General features: G+C 40.7%; 1 protein-coding gene across 3 annotated transcripts in view; it reads right to left on the bottom strand.

Moving 5' to 3' along the window:
- Window positions 1-15,976, bottom strand: part of BANK1 (B cell scaffold protein with ankyrin repeats 1) — a 713,259-nt gene that overhangs the window by 154,417 nt on the left and 542,866 nt on the right. For all 3 annotated transcript variants that reach the window (XM_040418216.1, XM_040418217.1, XM_040418218.1), the window contains 2 exons: window positions 9,590-9,829; window positions 1,380-1,628 (listed from right to left, as the gene is read on the bottom strand). In XM_040418216.1, the coding sequence (XP_040274150.1) occupies window positions 1,380-1,628; window positions 9,590-9,829 (489 nt within the window). The remainder of the gene's footprint in view (window positions 1-1,379; window positions 1,629-9,589; window positions 9,830-15,976) is intronic.

Genomic DNA, 15,976 nt, shown 5'->3' with positions numbered 1-15,976 from the left:
GCAACAACCTCCTTCCCTCAGCCAGAGCATTGAAGATGGGTCGTGGCTGGGTCTTCCAACATGACAACAACCCGAAGCACACAGCCAGGATAACCAAGAAGTGGCTCCATAAGAAGCATATCAAGGTTCTGGAGTGGCCTAGCCAGTCTCCAGACCTAAATCCAATAGAACATCTTTGGAGGGAGCAGAAACTTCGTGTTGCTCAGCGACAGCCCCTAAACCTGACAGATCTAGAGGAGATCTCAGGTGTTCAAATACTTATGTTCAGCAGTGCAAGACAAATGAATTCTTTAAAAATCATACAATGTGATTTCCTGATATTTGTTTTTTCAATTCTGTCTCAGAGTGGGAATGCACCTACAATGTGAATTTCCGACCTCTCCCCTCCAAGTGGGAGAACTTGCAGAATCGCAGGGTGTTCAAATACTGTACAGCCTCCAGTCTTCTTGGGTATGATATCACAAGGTTTTCACTTCTGGGTTAGGGGATTGTCTGCTATTCTTCTCACAGATCCTCTCAAGCTCTGTCAAGTTGGATGGGGACCCTCTGTGGACAGCCAATTTCAGGTCTCTCCAGAGATGCTTGATTGGGTCGAAGTCAGGGCTCTGGCTAGACCACTTAAGGACATTCACAAAGTTGTCCCTACTCTTGTGTTGTCTTGGCTGTGTGCTTAGGGCCATTCTCTTGTTCAAAGATGAACCTTAAGCCCAATATGAGCCCCAGAGCACTATGGATCAGGTTTTCATTAAGAGTATCTATGTATTTTGCTCCATTCAACTTTCCCTCAACCCTGACCAGTCTCCCTATCCCAGCCACTGAACCCCCCCCCCCCCTCCCCCCGTAGCATGATGCTGCCACCGCAAAGCTTTAATGTAAGGATGGTATTGGGCAGGTGTTAAGCAGTGCCTGGTTTTCTCCAGACATGTATTGTCAGCTGTGAGACCTTTATATAAACAGGGCTGTGTCTTTCCAAATCATGTCCAATCAACTAAATTTACCACAGGTCGACACCAATCATGGAGTAAAAACATCTCAGAAATAATCAAGAGAAATAGGAGGTCCCCAGAGCTAAATTTCAAGTGTTATAGCAAAGGGTCTAAATACTTATGCCGATGTAGATTTTTTTTTTTATAACAAATTAGCACACATTTATAAAAGTCTGTTTTCACTTTCTCACTATGGGGTATTGTATGCAGATTGGTGAGGGGAAAACTGAATAAAAATCACAAATTTAATATTGATTTTGCGAAGCTTTATTCACTTAAAATTCAGAAATCCTTGCACTGTGCCATAATTGTGCAATTTTTCTATATGCAAACAGATATGCATAATACATCTAAAGCATGAAATACATTTTTGACAGTGTATATCAGCATTACCTTGAGAGATAAAAGATGTGGCACTAGCCATTGTAGCAGTTGATGACGGCTCTGGAGTAACCAGGTTGTGTGAGATAAAATGTGTCTGTGCTCTTTGTGTATCTTTAATGCTGTTCTCAAATATGATGTACACATTGTCCTCAGTAGAAGCGATTAAGGCTGGTTCTTCATCATTTCCATTCAATGGTTGCTCATCTGGATGTTTATCATGTGCTCCTTGTGACGTATTCTCCATGGTGAAATCTTCACCTGTCACATTCAAAAATTCTGCTTATTTTTCCTCTTATTCCAATGTTAAAGTTTACATTGTATCTCTTACTCTTTGTTAAAAATGTTTTATTTAGCATGTATTATGAAATGTTTAATGTAACTGAGGTAAACGAGGATGTGATTGAACAAACCTTTATAACTTAAAGGGGTTGTCTTGCTGCAGCAAGTGGCATTTATCATGTAGATAAAGTTAATTTAAGACATTTACTAATGTAATGTGATTGTCCAAACTGCTTCCTTTGCTGCCTGGATTCATTTTTGCATCATATTATACAGCGCTCATATCCAGGGGTTACGACCACCCTGCAATCCATCAGCGGTGGTTGTGCTTGCACATTATAGGAAAAAGTGCTGGTCTTTCTGGTGGCCAGGACCAAGGGACCACATACAGTTGGTATGCATGCGCATCAGCTCCCATTCCGTCCACCTCGATTCCGTGCTGCAGTGGTGGTCGTAACTCCTTGATACAAGCAGTGTATAATGAGATGAAAAAATGAATCAAGCCAGCAAAGGAGGCAATATGGACAATCACATTACATTAGTAAGTGCCTTGTATTAACTTTGTCTACATAATAAATGTAATTTGCTGAAGTGAGACAACTCCTTTAATGTCAGTGCCCATATTTCAATAAAATCAATGGCAGAGAGGAAAAGTACAGGTGTCTGCATTTTAATTAGTCTGTTACTTTATTTTTTGTTTGCTATAGTACAATATGCGAAGAAACTATTTGTAGGTCCTTGTCCACTATCCTACATTAAAGAGAGTCTGTCACCAGCATTTCACTTTTTTAACCCTTCCCATAGCTCCCTAGCATGCTTATATTTAATAAAAACGTTACCTCTGGCACCAATCCTGGACTTATAGAACCATCAAAAACGATCTTTATAACTTATGCAAATGAGGGCTCGCAAGTGCCCGGGGGCGACGTTACACTCGTAGGTGCCCTGCTTGCTCAGCCTTTTCATTGCGTCCCCCCGCCCCTTCCTACCCTCCGTCCGCCCATCCTTTCCCTCTGACCGCCTTTCTACTAACTTGTTATTCCGCCGAGATCCCGCGCCTGCGCACTCAGTCCGTTAGCCGGCGCATGCGCAATAGTTACTGTGATGCCGTACAAGGAATGGGCATCACAGTGCGCATGCGCCGGCCGACGGACTGAGTGCGCAGGCGCGGGATCTCGGCGGAATAACAAGTTAGTAGAAAGGCGGTCAGAGGGAAAGGATGGGCGGGCGGAGGGTAGGAAGGGGCGGGGGGACGCAATGAAAAGGCTGGGCAAGCAGGGCACCTACGAGTGTAACGCCGCCCCTGGGCACTTGCGAGCCCTCATTTGCATAAGTTATAAAGATCGTTTTTGATGGTTCTATAAGTCCAGGATTGTTGCCAGAGGTAACGTTTTTATTAAATGTAAGCATGCTAGGGAGCTATGGGAAGGGTTAAAAAAGTGAAATGCTGATGACAGACTCCCTTTAAGGATTCACTTCCTGTCTGTGTGGATATGAAATAAGGAAAGGGTGTAAATGTCTTTTGTTTAGTTTTGCTACGTATCTTGTAGAACATTTTCCTCATCTTTTCATGAAGGAGACCATCAGTAGAAAGGATCAGTTAAGCAGACATGTGATATTTGCTTCTCTTTAAAGGGCTTTTCCAGGCCTGGCCAACCTGATGGCTACAGTTTTCCTAGCTATGAAAAGAGCACAATATACTGGATTTCTATATTTGTTAGTCGTAAAGTAATAATGAGGAATCACCTAGTAAACACAACCTTAGGATCAGGGGAATAGTATACCCAAAGACTCATTGTAGAAAATTAGGCATGTCTCTCCAATATCTACAAAGTTTTGGACACAGTCTTATAAGGCGATACCAATCTGCATTGGGTACTCTGCATTTACTAAATTTCTCTGTATCCCTTTTCCCTATCTTTTCCCTATAAAACTTGCTGAATAATGCAGTCTGTCTGCAAACATAAATTAATCCTTTGTCTTTGTGACTTTAAATGGGGAGGACCCAAATACGTGGTTAAAACATATTTTACAATTTTCAAACCAGCACCTGGATCTGAAAATGTTTATCACTGCGTGTAATTAAAAATTTTGCATAGCCATTGAGCTATTCAATAAAATACATCTTTTTTTTTTTGTCCGTGCTCAGTTTAAATCTTCCACTGCCACCAGCTATACAGGTATGTTCTGTCTGAAGCTGTGGCAGTTACAGGGAGAGAACTGCTGTAGAAAGGATATACCCCCTGAGCTGCCAGGCTGAAGATAATCTAGCAGAGCAATTGTAGCAGTGAATGTGTAAATTGCTGAACCCATGTAAGGTACAGGGCTGGATCTAGTTTGAAAGGTACAGTAATGTACTATATGATGTCTGATTTAGATTTTTTACATTTGCCATGGGACAACCCCTTTAGGTAAAGCTCTATATAGTTTTAAAATTAAATTTGATTTAGATATAGGATCTATCAAGGATAGGAACACCGAAGTAGCATACAATACCATATTACAGTCCTGATCAAAAGTTTAAGACCACTTGAAAAATGCAAAAAATCATATTTAGCATGGCTGGATCTTAACAAGGTTCCAAGCAGGGGCGTAGCTAAAAGCTCATGGGCCCTGGTGCAAGAGTTCAGCTTGGGCCCCCGTCCCTCAGTGCTTGTTGGCAAGGGGCAGGGGAGCACATAGCCTTCCTGCTGCCTGAGGCAAACATTGAAAGGGCACCCCCTCATGCCAAATTCTTAACCTAACCCCTTCCCTCCAGCCAAAGGTGTAAATTGACCAGTATGCACTTTCTATAATGCCAGTGTCTTATGTGGCACAAGGGTCTTTGGGCCCCCTCTGGCTCCTGGGCCCGGTAGCGACTGCTACCTCTGCACCCCCTATAGCTACGCCCCTGGTTCCAAGTAGATCTTTAACATGCAACAAGAAGAAATGGGAGTGAGACAAAACATTTTTTGAGCATTCAATTTAATGAAAACAACAAATAAACTGAAACAGGCTGTTTTTCAGCTGATCAAAAGTTTAGGACCACACCTCCAAAAAAAATATAAACCCCCCCAAAACAGAAATCCAACTTCCAAACATGAAATTCAGTAATGAGTAGCTCCGCCGTTATTGTTTATCACTTCCAAAATTTGTTTCAGTATGCTTGATGCAAGCGTTTCCATGAGGTGAGTGGGAACATTTCTCCAAGTGGTGAAGACGGCCGCACGAAGGCCATCTACTGTATGGAACTGTTGTCCATTTGTGTAAACTTTCCTTGCCATCAATCCCCAAAGGTTTTCAATTGGATTTAGATCAGGGGAACACGCAGGATGGGGCAAAAGAGTGATGTTATTCTCCTGGAAGAAGTCCCATGTCCTGCGGACATTGTGTACTGTAGCGTTGTCCTGTTGAAAAACCCAGTCGTTACCACACAGACGAGGGCCCTCAGTCATGAGGAATGCTCTCTGCAACATCTGGACATAGCCACTGCCAGTGCCCGTTTGACGCCCCTGCACTTCCTGAAGCTCCATTGTTCCACTGAAGGAAAAAGCACCCCAGACCATTATGGCGCCCCCTCCACTGTGGCGCGTAGAAAACATCTCAGGTGGGATCTGCTTGTCATGCCAGTAATGTTGGAAATCATCAGGACCATCAAGGTTAAATTTTTTCTCATCAGAGAATAAAACTTTCTTCCACCTTTGAATGTCCCATGTTTGGTGCTCTCTTGCAAAGTCCAAACGAGCAGTTCTGTGGCGTTCAAGGAGACGAGGTCTCGTTTTTTGTTTTTGAAGCCCTTCAGTCTCAGATGCCATCTGATGGTTATGGGGCTGCAGTCAGCACCAGTAAGGGCCTTAATTTGGGTCGAGGATCGTCCAGTGTCTTGACGGACAGCCAATTGTGCTTATGAAATTTTTTTGGGTCTTCCACTTGACTTTTTTGTTCCATAACCCTCAGGATCATTTAATAAATTCCAAATGACTGTCTTACTGCGTCCCACCTCAGCAGCGATGGCGTGCTGTGAGAGACCCTGCTTATGCAGTTCAACAACCCGGCCACGTTAAAAAAGGGAGAGTTTTTTTGCCTTTGTCATCACAACGTGTGACTACCTGACAGAAAATGACAATGAATCCACATCTTTGCATAGATTTGGCCTTTTAAAGGCATGTGGTCCTAAAATTTGGATCAGCTGAAAAACAGCCTGTTTCCTTTTAATTGTTATTTTCAATTAATTGAATGCTCAAAAAATGTTTTGTCTCACTCTCATTTCTTGTTGTTGCATGTTGAAGCTCTACTTGGAACCTTGTTAAGATCCAACAATGTAAAATATGATTTTTTGCCATTTTTCAAATGGTCTTAAACTTTTGATCAGGACTGTATTATTATTGAGATGATTATTATTTGTATATAAAAAGGCTTGTTTTAACTGTAAGAAATTAAATACATCTCTGTCCTCAAGTTTACGCTCACTCATGATGTCTCAAAAAACTTTTCTCTGATTATTATGGACTATATGAGTTATTACCTGAATTTTCTATGAGTTTTTTTATTTTTATTTTTTAAATAAGGGTTATTCCACAAGGGGTTACATATCAAAAATCTTTGAACTTTAAAAACTTTTGTAAAGTTGTCCAGGCCTTACATGTAGATTGTAACATTTGGTTACCTCTATATAGATGACTGGACAACAACTTGGATTCTAATATGTTAAAAATAGAATAGTAATCAAATGTTTTAACTGAAATTAATAAATCTAATTGATAATATATCTAAGGCTACTATCACACTGGCGTTTTGGTTTCCGTTTGTGAGATCCGTTCAGGGCTCTCACAAGTGGTCCAAAATTGATCAGTTTTGCCCTTAATGCATTCTGAATGGATAAGGATCCGCTCAGAATGCATCAGTTTGGCTCCGTTCCGCCTCCATTCCGCTCTGGAGGCGGACACCAAAACGCTGCTTGCAGCTTTTTGGTGTCCGTATGACGAAACTGAGCCAAACGGATCCGTCCTGACACACAATATAAGTCAATGGGGACGGATCCGTTTTCACTGACACAAAATGGCGCACAATAGAATACGGATCCGTCCCCCATTGACTTTCAATGGTGTTAAAGACGGATCCGTTTTGGCTATGTTAAAGATAATACAAACGGATCCATTCTGAATGGATGCATGCGGTTGTATTTTCTGAACGGATGAGTTTGTGCAGATCCATGACGGATCCGGACCAAACGCGAGTGTGAAAGTAGCCTAACAAGGTTTCATTATTAAAATTCTGAAATAAAAGCATATTTAACTATCATAACAATGTATCATAAATCCATGCATGTATAAAAGTAAATAAACAGAAAATAAATATGATTAGATAAAAAGAATTTAACTAAATTAAATGATAAATGAAAATAAATTGGCCGAGTCTGACCATTGGGGGCCCCCACTGATCACAAGAATGGGTTTCCTTTCTTCCTTGTTTCAATGCAGTGGTGGTCATGCATGCATGCTGCCCCTTTTTCAGGCCTATGGGGCTGCCTGAGGTAACTGAGAACTTGTACTCAGTTATCGCCGGCATTCCCCTAGAATTGAATAGAGCAGCAGATGTACATACGTGTCTGCCACTCCATTCAAACAGGCCACATGGGTCTTCATTTTCGTGATCAAAGGGGGCCCCAGCAGTCAGTCAGACCCCACTCGATTGGACAATTAATCCCTTTGTGACGTCTGTAATAATACAGAGAATGTCAAGTCATTAAAGATGGCGCACGCGTCGAAGCAGAACAAGTGCTATACCAACCAGGTGCCTGCTATTTCACACAGCCGACCACGGATATTTAAGCCCTCAGATGCCATGGTAAAATGTGACTACTGCATTTGAGTGGCCAAAAACTGGGAAACACATGCTTGCCAGGCAAGAACGCCTCCCCCGGGTGGAGATCGGGGAAGGCATTCCATAGAAGTAATGAGCCTTTACTAGGCTTCTAGGCTTATTACTTGTATATTGCAATTCAGACCAACAGGTGGCAGTACTGAATTGTAATATAACGATCTCTGTATAAGGTAATGAAAAAATTTCCATTATTCTATACAAGTTGCAGTCTAATGATTGCATGTTGAGGTCCACTCAAGGACCTAAAAAAGGAAAACTAAAAGTTAAAAAAAGTTTTAAGAAATATAAAATATATATAAAAATGCAAATCACTTCTTTCCCCAAAATCAAAATAAATGAACAATCAAAAAAATGAACATTATATGCATTGCCGCATCGTTTTTTCATCAATTCACCTCCCCCAAAAAATTAAATAAAAAGAGATCAAAAAGTCATATACAGCCCAAAATGGTGTCAATAAAAACTACAGAAAGTCCTGCAAAACTAAGCCCACAGCTCTGTAGACATAAGTAAAAAAAAAATTATGGGGCTCCACAGTATTGCAATCCCTCGTTCTTAAACAGCACGATCTGCTGCACAGAAATAATAATTTACTTGCCAGTACTAATGACAGTTTCACCCGATGAACTAGTGTATCGGCTGCAACTTTAAACGGGCAGGATGTGGGGAACGAGCATTCACAGGAATGTTCGTCCCTGATAATCTGCTTAATTATCTGTACTTCTAAATCTGGCATGCAAGGAGGGCTGGAATGACAGAATGACAGCTCCATTGTTCTCATGAGGTTTAACTAATGTAGATAAATGTCGAGTAGAATGTCAAGGACCACAAGAAGCATAGTTGACTGGCAGTTTATAATGATACATTTCATGAAAACAAGGGAAAAAAAACTAAAAGAAATGGTAACCACAATACTAATATTGTACCTAGGTGTGCGAAAAACAAAAGGAGAGCTGTGCCAAATGAGAAGCCCTGTCAGCAACACCACTTGTATACTGTAGGGTAGGTGTAGTCCTGGACACATATAGGGGAGCGATGGTCTGAGAGACTGTCTGCCATGCTAACATTCTGAACAATGTTGAGTGAATGTTATAATTTCGGGATAAAAATCGATTTAACCTAAAATAGTGTAAAAAACTAAACAAATCATACTTACCTGATCCAATTGCTCGCAATAGGCCGGCCGCCTACATCTTGATTGAAGATCTCGAATGAAATTCCGTGCTCGGTGACGTATATCGGCTGCTGTGATGGTGTCATCACGGGCTGCGCAAGATTTTGCGCCAGATCTTCAAGCAAGATGGCGGTGGCCGTCAGTCGCAAGCAAATAGATCAGGTAAGTATGACTTGTTTTTTAGGTTTTTTTAAAATGTTATACACTGTTATTTATATCGGATGCCACTATCAGCTATGAATGCGGCATCTGAGGGGTACAATGGCAGGAAGAGTCAGGGGCGTAGCTATAAGGGGTGCAGAGGTAGCACCCCCTATAGCTACGCCCCTGACTCTTCCTGCCATTGTACCCCTCAGATGCTGCATTCATAGCTGATAGTGGCATCTGATATAAATAACAGTGTATAACATGTAATCTTTACACACCCTGACATCAGAAAGCCAGAGTGCCCTAATCTCGCGATGCCCAGCTAGCGCATGCGCAGTGTCATCATAGTGTTCCTTTCCTGTACTGGCATCAGCCTCAGGGAATGAACTGTGCATGCGCTAGCTCGCGCATCTTGAGATTAGGGCGCTCTGGCTTTCTGACGTCGGGGAGCAAGGAGGAGATTCTGAGGATGCGGGGCGGTGCTGGGCCCCTTCCCGCTGGGCTCATCTCACGTACAGGACACATCTCAGGTTAATTTTCATATGGATCAAATCATTTTTTTGACACAATAAAAGCACACAGAGCTATGGGGACTGGGTATTGCGGATGTGCTAGCGGCCATCTAGTAACCCATGTCCTCAGCTCTATACATTAAATCCCGGTGACAGGTTCCCTTTAAGGATGTATGTGTCCCTTTAACAAACAAAAAAGGAAATAAATGTAATCTTTACACACCCTGTAAGTATACAGACAATACCTTTAAAGCAGCCTCGCTGCGCTATTAGATCCTGTTCTGGAGGCGGACGTGCATTCAAACCTTCAATGTCTTCTTTGCTTGGCAGTTCTTCAGTAACAGAATAAACTGACATAGGATCATACATATTTTCATAAGGGCATTTAGAATTCTGTTCACATTCTGTATTCTGCCAGTCAGGGTCTTCACAGTTGGGTTCACTAATAAACCATTCTTCCTCTTTATCTGTCTTGTATGTCTCATCTAAAAGTGGAATAAATTATTTTTGATGTATTTCTGAAAAAATGACTTAAATAAGCAATATTAGAATTTTGAGATTTACAGAGCATATTAGACTTCTAATCCCATGTTTCCCAATGGCACAGGATGGCACATTAACCTACGTGCATAAAACATACTTGCAAAAGCCTAGTACCATCAATTGAACTGCAGAAGTTGTCTAAGGCCCCTTTCACACGGGCGAGAATTCCACGCGGGTGCAATGCGTGAGGTGAACTCATTGCACCTGCACTGAATCCGGACCCAATGGGGCTGTGCACATGAGCGGTGATTTTCACGCATCACTTGTGCGTTGCGTGAAAAACTATATTGTGCATTTTTCACGCAACGCAGGCCCCATAGAAGTGAATGGGCTGCATGAAAATCGCAAGCATCCGCAAACAAGTGCGGATGCAGTGCGATTTTCACGCATGGTTTCTAGGAGACGATCGGGATGGGGACCCGATCTTTATTATTTTCCCTTATAACATGGTTATAAGGAAAAATAATAGCATTCTTAATACAGAATGCTAAGTAAATTAGGGATGGAGGGGTTAAAAAATAAAAAATAAATAATTAAACTCACATTATCCACTTGTTCGCGAAGCACGGCTCGTCTTCATTCTTCTTTGAGGACCTGGGAGGAAAAGGACCTTTGGTGACATCACTGCGCTCATCACATGGTCCATCGTCATGGTGATGGACCATGTGATGAGCACAGTGACATCATTAAAGGTCCTTTAGCCAGGTCCTGAAGAAAGTAGAAAGAAGAGGAGATCAGCTACGCAATCAAGTGGATGGGGTGAGTTAAATTTGTTTATTACTTTTAACCCCTCAATGGACTTTTACTAAGCATTCTGTATTAAGATCTACAGAACACCTAACCCAAAACCGAACTTCAGTGAAAAAGTCCGGGTTTGGGTCTGGGTACCAAACATGCCGATTTTTCTCACGCGCGTGCAAAACGCATTAAAACGCTTTGCACTCGTGCGGAAAAATCGTGCATTTTTCCCGCAACGCACCCACATCTTGTCCAGCCCTCACACGCGACGCCCATCTGAAAGAGGCCAAAGGGATGTCATGTGCCATTTTTCTTTCTCTAAAAACTGTTAAAGTGGAGTTATATTATGCTGACGAGAGACTGGAATTATTCTATATTTAATAGAGCATTGGTCTCTTTTTGCACCCAGTTATATACCCTGGATCTTCCAGAAAGACTCAAGTGAGTGATGCATTATTGCTCTACACATCTTTTCATTCTCTAGACTATGCTAATAATAGGCACCAGCATGACTTATGGGCCCTTAACATGGGCTGAGAATCCACCAGATAACCGTTCATAGGAACGCTCGTTATCAATTATCTGTTGGTGTAAAGGTGCGGCTGATTACCTAATGAACGAGATCATTCGTGCAGACAAAAATATAGTTTGTCGGCAGCAGTTCGTGCATTGTAAACAGCATCTGTTACTGGCAAACAATGAGTCTGTATTAGGACGAGCCATGGCATTAGCGATCACTCCACTCCATACTGTGGAGGGGATCGCTGCATGTAAATACAGCGGTCTTCTCCACTGATGAGCAGGCGATTTCCGGGGAAGGAACGCCTGCTGAATAGTCTCATATAAAGGGACCTTTACAAAGAAATTGTTACAGCTGAATATATCATTGAACAGTTTGCCCTAAGGGTGACTTAAATAAAAACTACTGTAGATATTGTTACAATTACATTTACATGCTTCAATGCAACATCATGTGAAACTTTAAGAAAGCCACATAAAATTGCATTGAAAAATGGTTTACTGGGACAATGGACTTCCAAAAACTTGGCCAGTATGTGTAATACTTGGTGAAAATGAAAATATTTCCAGGGAAATCTGGTCTGGATAAAGAGGTGATCTTGTAAAGGTAAGACAACTTCTACATTTGTATATAGGTAACACATACCAAATTAATAGCCATTTGATAATGGACTGTATAGGCAGACTGTAATGAAATGTAATGTGGCTGTTTACTTTAAAATATATCGGCTATGTGTAATTGATGGAGGTCTAATACTGAGACCTGTCGAACATGAATATGACGGAATTAGGGTACTTTAACACTAGCGTTAGAAGAATCCGGCAGGCAGTTCCATTGCCGACACTGCCTGCCACATCCGGAAATCCTTATGCAAACGGATATCTTTTTTTTCCAGATCCGCATCCGTTAGACTTATGCATTGAAATACCAGATCCGTCTTTCTGGTATCATCCAGAATAACGGATCCGGTATTTAATTTTTTCAAAGCTAGAAAGAACTAAGCATGCACAGACCGGAAAAAACGAATCCAGCGATGTGGCAATTTGCGAAACACTTGGTACCAGATCCGGCATTAATAAATTTCAATGTAAATTAATGCCAGATCCGGAAAGTGCGGTAGTGTTCCGGGATTTTGGCTTCTGTATTTTGTCCGGTCAAATACCGTACAAGAGACGGAACGGAAGACATCCTGAACGGATTGCTTTCCATTCAGAATGAATTGGGACAAAACTGATGCGTTTTTTTCGGTATTGAGTCTACTGTTGGGCGAGCATGCTCAGCCGGACACCAGTTTGGCTCAAACATCACTATGCTCGGCACATCGCGGTGTTCGCCAAATATTGTGTGTGCTCGAGCGCGATACTCGAGTCAGTGTATTAAAATCTAATTTAGCCTCTATCTCTGAAAAGTTTCTAGTGGGATTCAAACTCGCAACCTTCTAAATTACAGCCAAGAATGTTAACCACTACACTATAGAGCTGCATGGCCAGTTTTTTAAAAAAAATATATATATAATAATTATATATATATATATATATATATATATACACTCACCTAAAGAATTATTAGGGACACCATACTAATACGGTGTTGGACCCCCTTTTGCCTTCAGAACTGCCTTCATTCTACGTGGCATTGATTCCACAAGGTGCTGATAGCATTCTTTAGAAATGTTGGCCCATATTGATAGGATAGCATCTTGCAGTTGATGGAGATTTGAGGGATGCACTTCCAGGGCACGAAGCTCCCGTTCCACCACATCCCAAAGATGCTCTATTGGGTTGAGATCTGGTGACTGTGGGGGCCATTTTAGTACAGTGAACTCATTGTCATGTTCAAGAAACCAATTTGAAATGATTTGAGCTTTGCGACATGGTGCATTATCCTGCTGGAAGTAACCATCAGAGGATGGATACATGTTCTCATTCTGTTTACGCCAAATTCGGACTCTACCATTTGAATGTCTCAACAGAAATCGAGACTCATCAGACCAGGCAACATTTTTCCAGTCTTCAACAGTCCAATTTTGGTGAGCTCGTGCAAATTGTAGCCTCTTTTTCCTATTTGTAGTGGAGATGAGTGGTACCCGGTGGGGTCTTCTGCTGTTGTAGCCCATCCGCCTCAAGGTTGTGCGTGTTGTGGCTTCACAAATGCTTTGCTGCATACCTCGGTTGTAACGAGTGGTTATTTCAGTCAACGTTGCTCTTCTATCAGCTTGAATCAGTCGGCCCATTTTCCTCTGACCTCTAGCATCCACAAGGCATTTTTGCCCACAGGACTGCCGCATACTGGATGTTTTTCCCTTTTCACACCATTCTTTGTAAACCCTAGAAATGGTTGTGCGTGAAAATCCCAGTAACTGAGCAGATTGTGAAATACTCAGACCGGCCCGTCTGGCACCAACAACCATGCCACACTCAAAATTGCTTAAATCACCTTTCTTTCCCATTCTGACATTCAGTTTGGAGTTCAGGAGATTGTCTTGACCAGGACCACACCCCTAAATGCATTGAAGCAACTGCCATGTGATTGGTTGACTAGATAATTGCATTAATGAGAAATAGAACAGGTGTTCCTAATAATTCTTTAGGTGAGTGTATATATATATATATATATATATTCTGCTGTATAAGAATACTTACTACTAGTAAGTATTCCTATACAGCACAAGTCTCATATTATTTTTTTTTAACTAACTGGCCATGCAGCTCTATAGTGTAGTAGTTAACCACTTGCCATCTGGGCCATTTGCCCCCTTCCTGATCAGGCCTAATTTTGCAAAACTGACATATCTCACTTTATGTGGTAAAAACTTTGGAACACCTTTACTTATCCAAGTCATTCAGAGATTGTTTTCTCGTGACACATTGTACTTCATGACAGTCATAAATTTAAGTCAAAATATTTCACCTTTATTCATGAAAAAATCCCAAATTTACCCAAAATTTTGAAAAATTTGCAATTTTCTAAATTTCAATTTCTCTGCTTTTAAAACAGAAAGTGATACCTCATAAAATATTTATTACTTAACATTCCCCATATGTCTACTTTATGTTGGCATCATTTTGGAAATGTCATTTTATTTTTTTAGGACGTTAGAAGGCTTAAAAGTTTAGAAGCACTTCTTAAAATTATTTTGAAAATTGCCAAAACCCACTTTTTAAGGACCAGTTCAGGTCTGAAGTCACTTTGTGGGGCCTACATAGTGGATACCCCTATAAATGACCCCATTGTAGAAACTACACCCCTCAAGGTATTCAAAACCGATTTTACAAACTTTGTAAACCCTTTAGGCGTTCCACAAGAATTAAAGGAAAATGGAGATCAAATTTTTAAATTTCACTTTTTTGGCAGATTTTCCATTTTAATCAATTTTTTTCTTTAACACATCGATGGTTAACAGCCAGACAAAACTCAATATTTATTACCCAGATTCTGCGGTTTACAGAAACACCCCACATGTGGTCATAAACTGCTGTATGGGCACATGGCAGGGCACAGAAGAAAAGGAACTCCACATGGTTTTTAGATGCCATGTCCCATTTGAAGCCCCCTGATGCACCCTTACAGTAGAAACTCCCAAGAAGTGATCCCATTTTGGAAACTAGGGGATAAGGTGCCAGTTTAATTGCTACTATTTTTGGGTATATATGATTTTTTGATCATTCATTATAACACTTTATGGGGCAAGGTGACAAAAAAATTGGTTGTTTTAGCACAGTTTCTATTTATTTATTTTTACAGCGTTCACCTGAGGGGTTCAGTCAAGTGACATTTTTATAGAGCAGATTGTTATGGACGTGGCGATACCTAATATGTATACTTTTTCTTATTTATTAAAGTTTTACACAATAATAGCATTTTTGAAACAAAAAAATTATGTTTTAATGTGTCCATGTTCTGAGAGCTATAGTTTTTTTATTTTTTTAAAGATTTTCTTATGTAGGGGCTCATTTTTTGCGGGATGAGGTGACGGTTTTATTGGTACCATTTTGTGGGACATATGCATTTTTGATCACTTGGTGTTGCACCTTTTGTGATGTAAGGTGACAAAAATTGCTTGTTTTGACCCAGTTTTTTTTTAAGTTTTTTTTACGGTGTTCACCCGAGGGGTTAGTTCATGTGATAATTTTATAGAGCTGGTTTTTACGGACGCGGCAATACCTAATATGTATACTTATTTTTATTTGTTTCACTTTAACACAATAATAGCATTTTTGAAACAAAAAAAATGATGTTTTAGTGTCTCCATGTTCTAAGAGCTATAGTTTTTTTAATTTTTTTTAGAGATTTTCTTATGTAGGGGCTCATTTTTTGCGGGATGAGGTGACGGTTTTATTGGTACCATTTTGTGGGACATACGCGTTTTTGATCATTTGGTGATGTAAGGTGACAAAAATTGCTTGTTTTGACACAGTTTTTTTTTTTACGGTGTTCAGCCGAGGGGTTAGGTCATGTGATATTTTTATAGAGCTGGTTTTTACGGACGCGGCAATACCAAATATGTCTATTTTATTTTATTTTTTCTATTTAAAAAAAAAAAAATTTATTCCTTACTTGGGGAATTTTTTTTTTACATGTGAAACCTTTTTTCTATTTTATTTTTTCAACCCTTTATTTTATTTATTTTTATTTTACACTTTTCGTCACCCATAAGGTCATACAAGACCTCTGGGGGACATTTACTTCACTTTTTATTTTTTCACTGTTGATTTCTCCTGTAACTGGGGCTGACATAGTAGCCCCAGTTACAGGAGAAATACACCCCCAGAGAGGCTGCACAGCATAATTCTGCGCTGTACAGCCTCAGAGCAGGGCTGATCAAGGTCTA

This window comes from Bufo bufo, chromosome 2, assembly GCF_905171765.1.
Source record: "Bufo bufo chromosome 2, aBufBuf1.1, whole genome shotgun sequence".
Lineage (NCBI taxonomy): Eukaryota > Metazoa > Chordata > Amphibia > Anura > Bufonidae > Bufo > Bufo bufo.
Note: the sequence above shows the minus strand (reverse complement) of the source record. Positions and strands in the feature narration are given on the sequence as shown.